Source organism: Diplotaxodon limnothrissa, linkage group LG9, assembly GCF_057381915.1.
Source record: "Diplotaxodon limnothrissa isolate DT_005_m linkage group LG9, D_limnothrissa_male_GT1.1, whole genome shotgun sequence".
Taxonomy (NCBI): Eukaryota; Metazoa; Chordata; class Actinopteri; order Cichliformes; family Cichlidae; genus Diplotaxodon; species Diplotaxodon limnothrissa.
The window spans coordinates 32,373,297-32,385,042 of record NC_140604.1 but is presented as its reverse complement, the minus strand read 5'-3'; the positions used below and the strand labels follow the sequence as shown (position 1 = coordinate 32,385,042).

General features: G+C 44.6%; 1 protein-coding gene across 1 annotated transcript in view; it reads right to left on the bottom strand.

Annotated features, from left to right (window-relative positions):
* Positions 1-2,284: 2,284 nt before the first annotated feature.
* rps6ka3b (ribosomal protein S6 kinase A3b) overlaps positions 2,285-11,746 on the bottom strand; it is a 64,364-nt gene continuing 54,902 nt past the window's right edge. The window contains exons 11-22 of the mRNA XM_085363018.1: positions 11,449-11,537; positions 10,531-10,595; positions 10,317-10,419; positions 10,111-10,220; positions 9,429-9,554; positions 8,316-8,405; positions 7,150-7,308; positions 6,434-6,595; positions 5,071-5,147; positions 4,541-4,658; positions 4,281-4,421; positions 2,285-4,201 (exon numbers count right to left, since the gene is read on the bottom strand). Coding sequence (XP_085219144.1) covers positions 4,079-4,201; positions 4,281-4,421; positions 4,541-4,658; positions 5,071-5,147; positions 6,434-6,595; positions 7,150-7,308; positions 8,316-8,405; positions 9,429-9,554; positions 10,111-10,220; positions 10,317-10,419; positions 10,531-10,595; positions 11,449-11,537 — 1,363 coding nt within the window. The 3' untranslated portion in view covers positions 2,285-4,078. The remainder of the gene's footprint in view (positions 4,202-4,280; positions 4,422-4,540; positions 4,659-5,070; positions 5,148-6,433; positions 6,596-7,149; positions 7,309-8,315; positions 8,406-9,428; positions 9,555-10,110; positions 10,221-10,316; positions 10,420-10,530; positions 10,596-11,448; positions 11,538-11,746) is intronic.

Here is an 11,746-nt window from a genome sequence, read left to right as displayed (position 1 = left end):
TTGACTGATTATTGTTTTTATTGTTTTTAATAGAAAGTCCAGCTCTCGCCGCAGGTACAAAAACTGAGAGCTGGCGTAGCAGCAGGGCTGACTGCGTCTCCGACAGGATCAAATCAGAGAAGGAGAGGAAGAGGAGCGAGGATGAAGAGAGAAGAAAGAAAGCTATGCCTCTGGTCATAAAGGGGGAAAACAAAATCAGCGTTTCATGTTTCATCATCCCAGAGCTGTACATGGATAGACGAGGAAGAGATCAACACTTACATATATATATATTCAATAATTATATATAAAACATAAAGAAAATCTGCATTTTATCCCTTTTTCTCACAGACACCCAGACGACCACAGAGAGGAAGCAGTTTCTAATCATTGACCCGCAGAAGCAAGAAGCTCAGTGGCTGTGGAAGATCATCTCCACCAGGAAACGATGAACAAAGACCGGCCACGATTTCAAAAAAGGTTCCCGACGGAGTAAAAAATGTCTCACTGAGTTAAAAATATCAAATTAATTCAGAGATAAAAGTCTTAAAATGTCATAACAGAGATGAAAAGTTCATTTCAAAGATTTGTGTTCGAGTTTAAAATAAGCTTTTTAATGAAAAATGACTTTTTAATGTACGATGAATACAGATGTGTATTTTAAAAACAACTTCTCTTATAATTTGATTTGTTTTTTGGGAATGTGTCATTTTCCACTTTTGTTTTTCAAAATCTGACTTTACCTTTTAATATTTCACATTTTCATCTCTAAACTGTTATGTTGAAACTTTGTCTCACTATTATGTTTTATAAAATCTGGACTCCTTATATCATAGTTTCATCTTTAACACGTGACTCTGCTGTTTAAAAGCTTTTTAATGTCACTTTCCAGCATTTTGATCTAAAAACTTCATTAGTGACAGTTTACTTCTACATTTCCAGTTTCTACTTTAAAACTGGACTTTTTCTCATAATTTAGAATTTTTTAATTGGAGCCTCAATCTGAACATAAATGATTTACACCATTAAGCGACTTAAACATGATTTTTGTTTTTCTTCTGCTGGTGGAAAACGAGCTCACACAGTCTGAGTCCGGCGCTTTTTGCTTTATGTGACGCTCGCTTGTTTGCAGCAGAGGCGCACGCAGAGAGGGCGGAGCATAACGGCCCTGAATGCCGACCACTGCGGACACGAGGAAGCTTCGGAGGAGTTTAACAGGCCGTAACAACGTCTGGCAGCGACGTCGGTGCTCGTATCGATCCAGGATGTAAAATCAGCTGTGATGATGATGAAGGACTTGAAGTCCAACATTGACACAATCAATCAGATATTTGTTCTTGGAAGTGTTTCATTAGGGCCTAACCCCAAAGACCTTCAGTTTAACGAGATATTAAATGTAGAAAAGATGGACATGTTTGTATTTTAGTGGCTGGAACTGATTCTTTTCACAAAGATCGTCCACAAGTTTCAGTGAACTGACCCTTTCACTGATTTCTCCACCACTGGACCTCCGACTGCACGCCCAACGTGGTTTGCCGGTAGTTTCGACTCCTGCTGGAATGTTTTTAAAAGTGTTTTTTTCGTCAGATTTTTAAAGGGTTCGCTGACACAAAAACAGGAAACGCACCAGACGCCAGCTCACCTGGCAGAAACAGCGCCACAGCAGTCGAGACAGAAGAGTTTGACTCCAGAAAAACACGTCGAAAAGTAAATGTAAGACTTCTAAATCATAAAATAAACATCAGCAAAGATGAAAACAAGGATTCAGGTTTTGGAGTTTCCATATCAGGTCTGATAAACACCTCTCTGTGCCTCGCTCGCCTTCTTCCACTCACACTTCTGTGCTTTGTTTTTAATATTTGTATGTACACCCCCTCCTCGTGGACGTATAAAAATGCATTGTCTTGATTCATAGAAACCTGAGTTGCTCGACATGTTCTGTATTTACAGTTCTGCTGCACGTAAGGAGGAGATCAGCCGGCTCATACAGACGTCGCGTGACCATTGGTGGAGGCGAGAAACGCCTTTTTCCCCTGTCAGCCTCATTTACAGGCAGGCAACACGTCATTTTAGTTTGTGTTTGTGAAGGAAGAAGGAGAAAACTCAGAGTTAAAGCTGCTTCTGTGGCCTCTTCTTCTGCTTTAAATTCACTGGCACATCCTAAAACTGCACAAGAGAAGCCAGAGAGGAGCTTTAAAGCAGAGGTGCTCGGCCCTGCTGCACAAACACCTGACTTTACTGATGTTTCAGGGTTTTATCAGCAGCTCTCTGATCACGCTCAGAAGCTCAGATAAAGTTAATTATTTGGATATTTTACATTTCTATTTAAGCTTTAGTGCTAAAATTTGAAATCCCAGCTGCTGATAGGCTCAAGCTTTGCCTCCAGTCTCCTGAGGAGGAGGAGGGAGCACCGCCCTTCATCACATTAAGATCTTTAAAAACCAGATTAAAGAGTAAAATAACAGGACAATAGTGTTAAATATCAGACCAGAGTGTCCGGAGACGTTATACTGATGACAAACTACTCTGGGAGGAGTGTTTCAGAAGCACAGCCCTCCCGTGGCCACCAGGGGGCAGCAAAAGCTCAACATGTGCAGCTTAAAATTGATGCTGGACAAAAAAAATACTGTTACAAAGACAGAGTGGCTCTTTCTGCTGCAAGTGTTGTTTCCACACTTGCATCACTCTTCCGTGATTTCCTGGATCTCTGTTTGTTCAAAGAATAAATCCGATCATGTTTTTCCTGCTGTCAACAAATCCCAACAAACTGATTCTAGTATCTTATCATGGGATTTATTGGCAGTAAGAAAAAACATCTGGAGGTGTCGTTACGTTTGCTGACCGGATGATCGAACGAGCCCACCGTCAAACACTCTGGACTAGAACACGGCTCAGATGTTTGTTCTTTGCTTTGTTGTTGCACATTAAAGATAAAATACTGGAAAGCGGGTTTCGGTTTGTCCGACAACAACAACACAGGCTGCAGACGGCTGCAGCAGGTTACTGAAGGTTAAATAAAATCGATTTCATTCACTTTTCTTAAAGAAAAGGCAAATTTATGAGAACAGCGTTTGTGCCACTGTGTGTGACGTGATTACAGAGCATGGATATGCGTTATGTTTTCGTCTGGGGCCACACGGAGCCAATAAAAGTGAAGATTTAATGAAATTTTTGTTTTTCAAAATGTGGAATTTTTTCAGATTAACTGGAGAGGTGTTTTCTTTTTTTCTGGTAAATTTGCCATTTTTTCTTACTAATCTTCACATTTTCTTCCCTCATAAAATTATTTATTTATTTTTCTAATAAATTTGCAAAACTCTTTTCAGATAAACTGGAATTCTTCCCATCAACATTTGCTGTTTCATTTCTCTTAATTTTGTCATTTTCTACTCATAAATTTAGGACTTTAAGCTAAAAAGACTTTTGCTCTGTAATTTGACCTTCAGTGACCCCAACACGCTGCTTTAGCTTTTTGGATTTTAAAACCATTTTGAGGCTGAGGCTGCTCCGCCCGTCGGGCTGAATGTCCCACCGTCTGTCCTTTTCTGCAGACGCCGTCGTCTCTCAGGCTACTTGAGGCTTAGATGCAGGATCTACAGCTACGCAGAACCATGACCACAGTATGATAACAAAGACTCTAGCTCTTTAAATGCATACCTTACATTACTTTGTTCCTATGATTTCCCCCGTCTGGAGTAAATAAATACAGTACTTTTATCTTCCTGACGCGCACTCGCCCTCTGGGCCTGCGAGCTAGCGCTGATTGTCCAAAGCAAAAAGAGAAGAGAAACGTAGGGCTCGCCCTTTAAGGTTTTCTCGACAGCTGAGTCCGGCTGCTGAACAGTGATGCTAAAGCTGAGACTCTACGGTAAGACAGCAGAAGAGATCCAATCAGAAGAGCCCGCAGAGGTGAAGGAGAGATCGAGGAGGGAGGGGGGCGGCCTCTGTGCTCCTATTTGGCGTTAGCGGTTCCCAGGTCCATCAGTAGTCTGTCCCGCCGGACCGAAGTGAGGGAGAGGGAAGGTCCGGCGGAGGTCAGATCGAGGTCAGAGTTGACGGGAGGAGGAAGAAAAGAAGGAGGCGGAGGAGAAAGAGGAGGTCACAGAGCGGTGGAAGTGATCTTCTTCAACCCCCGCCGCTGGGCCAGAGTGGAGCAGCCCACAGGCTCTAGGACCGGGGGGACATTCCTGTTAAGGGCAGAGTAGGTGGCCGCCATTGCACCCTGTAGGAGGAGCCAGAATACAAACTGATTAATCAATCAACCACTGACGGATGATGGAGATGGATGGATGGATGGTTACCTTGACGAGGAGTGGTGCGTCCTGTCTGTTGAGGGTGTATTTGGGTAGCTGGTCTCTGTGCGTCACCCACGGGTGTCTGAGGACCTGCCCCGCTGTCAGCCGCTGGTGGGGGTCGACGTGCAGCATCTTAGACACCAGGTCCTAAAGGGTCAGAGGTTACAACTGAACTCCGGGTCACCGTGGCGATCACAGAGAGACGGTGAGCGGCTCACTTCAATCGGAGCTACTTTTCTGTGTGTTTGTTAGGAAACAGGCCTCACCTTAGCTTCAGTTGAGACAGAGTTCCAGTATCCTCCGCTGAGAGAGAACTTCCCGCTGCCGATCCGAGCCAAAATTTCCTCCGGGGTGTCCTCTGGACCGTTAGCAAATGGAGTGAAACTGGAAGGACAGAGCAAAGGGGCTGATATGCAGGAAGTGTAAGACCTGCAAACAGGCACCAAAACTATGAAAGAACAGGCATTAACTTCACACAGACAGTGTAAACACATCAATTATTTCAATGTGAGATCATCACTCGTTGCCTTGACGACATTTGTTTCATAAGGAATTTCATTTTGCCTTCTCAGTGAGTCCTTTCAGACCGCGGCTCATCAGGAAATACCACCAGCTCACCATCAACCAGCTGTGGTTAGCAAACCGCCTGATGACCATGAACCATCATTGTTGGCGTTTCTTTTACTTTTTGTAACAAAGAAGCATCTTTGACAAACTGATGTCAGGTAAAGAAAAAGTAAGAAGTTTCTTTTGTTAAATTAAGTTTCTTAGAAGCGAAGAGTAAAGTCTCTGTTACCCTGTTAGCATCGTGTAGAGCAGGACTCCGAGACTCCAGATGTCACAGGCTGCGTCATAACCCTGCTTCTTCAACACCTGCCAGGACAGAAAACACCAGCTTCAAGCAAAAGTAACGTCCTGCCTTCTCCTTTCTCTGCAACAAAAAGAGCGTCAGCACCCTCCAAATGATCAAGATTACACCTCTCACACATATATTTATATTCCCTACACTTGGCAGCTGTATAATCAGGGCTGCCTGAACATGCTTTGTCTCTGAAGGACTGTTTGGTTCAGGCTTAGTTACACAGCGATGACGCACAGGTGCAAACAGGTGCAAACAGGTGCAGACAGCAAAAGAATCACTGTTAAGTGTTCATATGGAGAGTCGTGTAAAAAAAAAAAGGAAGAAGCCGTCAAAAGAATCTATTTGATCTCATTAATTTTATGGAGCAGGAAGCTAGCTAACAAATATTTTATACACTGTGGATCTTGCATGTTGTCATGTGACGTCCAGACTTCCTGAACCACAAAACAACCTGAGTATTTTGGATTCAGCGCATCTTCTTCTGCTCGTTTAATCTGACGACCTTCTTGATGCTAAATTGTGAAGCATTTGAGTTTTTGTTAAAGGGCGCCTCCGTGATGACACGGTGAATTTCGATGTTTCGCTACAGCAGAAGAAGTTTAACCAAACCTGTGACGAGAGTCCAGGCGCCTTCGTGCCAATACTGACTGAGAGACACAGCGCCACCTGGTGGCAACAGGAAATCAGCATTTTGCAGCATTTGCATTGTCCATCAGTATTTTGATGACTGAGTGTCAGTATTTCAGCTTTAATCGCAAAACTCTGATACTGTAACAGCTCTAAGAGAAACAATAGACTGGCTGGTGTTGTGCACAGGTGATTATTCCTCAGGTAAACAGGTTAGTTTGCATGTAGCAGCAGATAAGTTGATAAATATTTAGAGATCTTTCAGTTGAACAGTGTCAGCAGAAACAGTCGATCGTTTTTGAACACTTGTTCAGTTTTTAGAGGACAACAGCTGACTGTGAGGAAGACGCAGGAGTGTCAAAACATTAGTCTGTTCACACAACCGAAGGCTGTGAATTAATCAGCGCGCTCCGGTCCCGTCTGTCCTCGGAAAGCTTGCTGTCCTCGAGCTGAGGGGCACCTGACGGAGCTGCACTTTGATGGGAGACTTTTGACTTTTCTTTTGTTCAACGTTTGTTTTAAATGTGTTAAATAACGGCATCAGACAAAATATGGGAAGTAAAAAGATGCTAAAATGGCAAATCTGTGGTGTCCTACAGAGCACGCACGATGATGACAGGAAATAAAGCAAAATGGTGAAAAAATAAAGGAAGGAGGAACCCCGACGTACCTCGGGGGCGACGAAGTTGGCGGTGTAACACGGCGTCATGAGCAGGCCGTTCTCCGCTCTCAGCTGCTTGGCGAAGCCAAAGTCGCAGATCCTGATGGACTCGGCGTTCCCGCTCTCGTCCACATACAGGATGTTACTGGGCTTCAGGTCTCTGTGCACCACCTGCAAACCCAGCAGGGCGACAGAGTCACGGAGGTCGACTACATCAGCTTTCTCTCTCTTCACCTCGAACGCATGTCTGCTGGATCGCAGCTATTATACAAATTTGACTAAACCTACTGAAGACATGGACAGAAAGAGCTTTGCTACCACATCAAAGGATTAGTAACCATTTATTACTTTACTGCCATTCTTTATTTGTACTTTTTGATTGTTGCATGATGGAAAAATGGGCTTATTTCATATTTAAATCAGTTTCTTCTGTCGTGCAGTGGACACTGCACGCTCGTATGTTAGCAGCTTGTCACAGCCTGCTTTATCCTCCTCTTTAGCTCTAACGGGGCTTTAATTTACTGGATTAACATCATTTTGTATCAAATGGGACTTAAAGTGACCAAGTCCCAACTCATAAAGAACCTTTTTAATTTGATACAGCGGCTCTCATCTCATCTGTCACAGCCGAACAGCAGCACATCTCCACAGAAAGACGAGCTCGAACATTTTGTGTCCATCTCTTTGTTTTACCGCTGCTCCTAAAGGCCTCTGGAGAAACGCACCCCTTGCACATGCAGGTACTCCACGGTCTTGGTGATGGTGTAGAGAACAGCGCTGGCTTCCCGCTCAGAGAAAAACTTCTGACGGAGGATTTTGTCCAGCAGCTCGCCTCCCTTCATCAGCTCCGTCACCAGGAACACCGACCGGCCGTCGTCATACACCTACGACACGAAAATAAACCGACCCACACGTAAGTCGGCAGCGATTTAGTCACAGAAATCGCCTGTGAATTTATTTATTCAGCTCTTAAAATTAAAAGCAAAAACAAAAATGCGGAACTAGACGTTTATAAGTGCCTCCAACACCTGCTGCAGAATCACCGGCATGCAGGTGTTCACTGCTGTTTCAAGTGGAAAACCATCAATTTAGATGAAACCATCATTAGTTACTGGATCAAATGCAAGCGGGGGCATTTTCACCCAGCAGCATCATCAGGACGATATTTTTAACTCTAATTAGCAGTGAGTCACAGAAAAAATGAAATCATTAGCATCACAGCAAGCAAATTATTATTTTTGTTTGTCCGACAGCGACTTGGAAAAGCTCGCCGGATATTCAGGTCGAGCCCAGGGGTGGGAAAGTGACCCTGGATGAGTCACGCGGCAGCTTCACTCCATGTTAACACAGGCTGAGGGTGATTTTCACAATAAGAGTTTAAAGTTAAACTCTTGTACTTAACCTGTGCAACTTTAACCAAAATGTTCACCAGCAGGGGGCAGCTTGTCCTAACAGCTTACAGGTGACTCACTGCTCCACCTTCTGGTACAAACTGGCATTGCATGAACTTACAGCCCAGCCTAGATTCATTACAGGTGTTTCTTCACATCTGCTGATTGCGTAAAGAAATCCTGCACGGCTTCAAACTATTCTTGAACACAGGACGACACACTGAGCACCTTTAAATCATCGTTGGTGTCACGATAGCAACAACACTGATGCTTTGTGTTCCTATAACTGATGTGATGCTTAATATCAAATGTTGGTGTAGACGTGGTTCTTTAAGTATGAAACAATATATTTATAAATATGTCAGGATACCTTTGGGCTTGATGGGGGAGCTGCACTTGTTAAATAACGTTAAATAAGAAAATAACCATGAGACTGAAGAGCCTGGTTAAGTTTAGCAGCAGATTTAGAGCAATTCAAAACTCTGCTGGGAGTGACTCACGTCTTTGAGGGTGATGATGTTGGGGTGCTGCCCGTATCTCAGCAGGATCTCCACCTCCTCCGTCGGGTCTCTCTTGGACTTGTTGATAATCTGCCACAGAGACAGTGCTTTGAATATAAAGTGTTTTTATTGCAAGTTTTTTAAAGTTTAAGATCTTTTAAATCCCACACGCTGACACAAAGTTTCAGCAGGATTGTGGAGTCCTGTGAAAAACTGAGGACGCCCGCACCGAGGAAAGGAAATAAGAGAGGAAGCAGCAGGCAGGTGCTCGATCATCAGCAATATAAAAGCAGGAACTTTGGCAGGTGTCAGGCTGGCTTTTCTACTCTAGTCTGATCAACATCAAATTGGATCATGCAACAGTACGATGATCCCAGGCATCCAGACAGCTGTGCATACACGGATGTCTGCAAAGCTCAATGAACTGAAGCAGTGCTGCAGAGAAGAGTGGGCTACGTTCCTCCACAGCCATGATTTCTGTCATACAGAAAAATGTGCTTCAAGTTATTGCTGCTTTTACAAGCCACTGAATTATGGAGCGTACTTAGTTTTTACAGGACTGGATGACAACGGTTTCTACTTAGATAATGCATCACTTATCGTGGCATTAAATCAGAAAAACAGTGTCAATTATGTTAATTTATTCACATTTTTGACAAATATGCAGATTATCACCAACAGCAACAGTATTTGAATATCCTGAAATGTCTCCAAACCAGCAGCACAACAAAATCTGAAGCCAACTTTTAGTTTGGAGCTGAGATCTGTTACGTCCTCGTAATTTACTGTCGTTTTTCAAACGAGCAGCGTTTGTATAATTACCGGACATTTTAAGCTGTTTCAAACTAATTTACTCCTTAAATGTCAACAATACCGACACAGTAAACTGTGAGCGTCAGAGACGGCAAACGGAACGAAACTAAAACAGCTAAAAGCTCAACCACGTTCACATGGTCATAGAAATATGAAGAATCGATAAATATCTGCACATCTGTGATAGAAATCATCTTTCAGAACGTTTCAGTGCATCATCAGCTTCTTTCCAGAAACCTGCCGTCGCCCTGCGTGTATTAAAAACACAAAAGCAGATGTTGAGCTGCTGTGCGCGTTCACCTTCACTGCGTACTCCATGCCGGTTCCTTTGTGTACGCAGCGCTTGCAGATGGAGTAGGAGCCGACGCCGATGTCCTCTTTGATCTCGTAGGCGTCTGCGAACTGGGACGTGCTTCTGTGAAGTTGCTGCACATGAAAAAAATGTAAACAGATGTGAGTCCTCATAACCAACGACTCGGGCCTGATTGAGACCTCTGCCCCACGGCGGCGGCGGCGGCACTCGTGCTCATGCTGTGCGTTACGCGTTAATTACAAACAGTTTCACCCCCAGGAACCTGCTCACATTAGTGAGTCCTTACACTGATGCTATGATTATTAATCCTTATATTAGATGATTATTGTTATTTTGAGGTGAAAAACAGACTAATTACAAGAGATGTGAGAGTGCAGAGATGTGGCGTCTGGATGCGTTTCTCAGGAGATTTTGGAAAATGTTCTTGTTTCATTGAAAGCACTTAAAAAATGACTCATCCATGACCTAATCTACTGCTGGTGATAAAGGTACGATGTACCAGAAAGGAAGGAGGTGCAGGAGTGAAACCTCAGGAAAGCAAATGTGTGAATGAAATTTTCCAGGGTGGAGTGTGAAGACAGCCCCTGCGTGCTGTGCTCGTCGCCTCCGTCCACTGAGGGTTAGCCCAGTTAATTGGATTATTTCTGCCTCTGAGGCGTTTGCCTGTACCTGTACAATAGCATTGGGTAGTGGCTGCGTCTCCTCCTCCGTTATGGCCACAAAGCTGAACCCTCTGAACAGCTGATGGGCGTTGGCGCTCGGCGGGACCCCCGGCGAGTCTGGTTCACACAGAGAAACAGCTGTTAATACGGCAATGCGGTTCAGCTCTGCACAGTGTGAAGGGCAGGAGGAGGAGGTAGAGTGACAGCCTGTACCTCTGGGTGTTTTAGCTGTGAACTCTGGATCAAAATAGAAAGTGTCGTCAGGTCGCCCCGCTGCTGGCTTGAAAGGAGGGTGGAGTTCTCTGCGGTACAGCTTCTGCAGCGAGAGGAAATATGAGGGACAAGGAAACACACTGAAAGACAGAATCATAACCAAAGACGACTCTGTCATCATTAAAGCAGATTTTTCAATAAAGGAGAAACTGACATTCCAGTCGATGGTGCTGAAGAAATGATGCCTCTTGATCTCCTCCACTCCATCCGGCCCAGCTCCTAAAACAAACACCGCACCGACAGTGAGCCCGATGCTGCTGTAATCACATTTCCACAGGCTGCACGAGACCCGCGGAGACTTTGTTTGGAGCTAATCTCCACAGAAAAACACAAACACCATAAAGGGCTGAATGTTACGCTGTGTGAATTACACAGCGTAACAGATGCAGGTGTTGCATGCAGTAAATATGAACCTGTGGCTTCCGGGGGCCCTCGGGTTGTGTTTGGTGCCCTCAGCGGTGAAGGCAGCTCGAAACATTCCCACCTGCCGAGCATGTGACACGTGTAGCACGGCATGTCGAGAGCCTCAAAAGCCACGGCTCAATCGCTGGATTGTAGTTATTAAGCAGTACTAAGCATCTTAATCAGCCAATCACATGGCAACAACTAAACGGTGCATTTATGCATGCAGACACGGTCGAGACACCTGCCGAAGCTCAAACTGGGCTCAGAACGGGGCTGTGATGTAACTGACAAAAAGACAGCTGGCAGAGCTGGAGGTGCTCAGATTTTATTTATGAGTGACGAGGACGGACGGGATTAGAAATGAGGCTGAGGTGGTTTGGATGTGTGACGAGGAGGGGCAGCGAATTCACTGGCAAAGAGGGTGACACAGGGCGCCAGCTCAGGGTCACATGGGGTGATTAAACAGGTAGACTTGTAACTGAAAATCTGCTGGAAGTATCTCCAGGATTACAGAGAGCTCAAAACTGAGAACTCCCATTTTTGTCATTATTTAATCTCACTGGGTGCTTTAATAAATAAACTTTAGAAGAATATTCTAAGAAAATGCTTCCATAACCACAAACCCATTGAACACCCTCTCAACGTGCCTCGTGTGTGCAGGTTTTACCTAATCTGTTGCCGGGGTTTCGCTTGAAAAGGTTCCTGAGGAGACTCTGAGCTTCGGAGCTGAGAAACTGCGGCATTCCCAGCTTGGCCCTGTGATGGACACAGAGAAAGGCAGCAGGGGGGATGAAACGGAGAGAGAAACATATCGAATGCTCTGTATTGTGTACCCAGCATCTGAAAGACTAGACAGAAACATGTCGATGTGACACAGGAAGCACACTCAGCACTCTGCAGAGTCTGCTCAGCAGCTTTCCCCCCGGGCGGATACCGAGAGTCAAAAGAGAGCGAGAGAGGAAGAA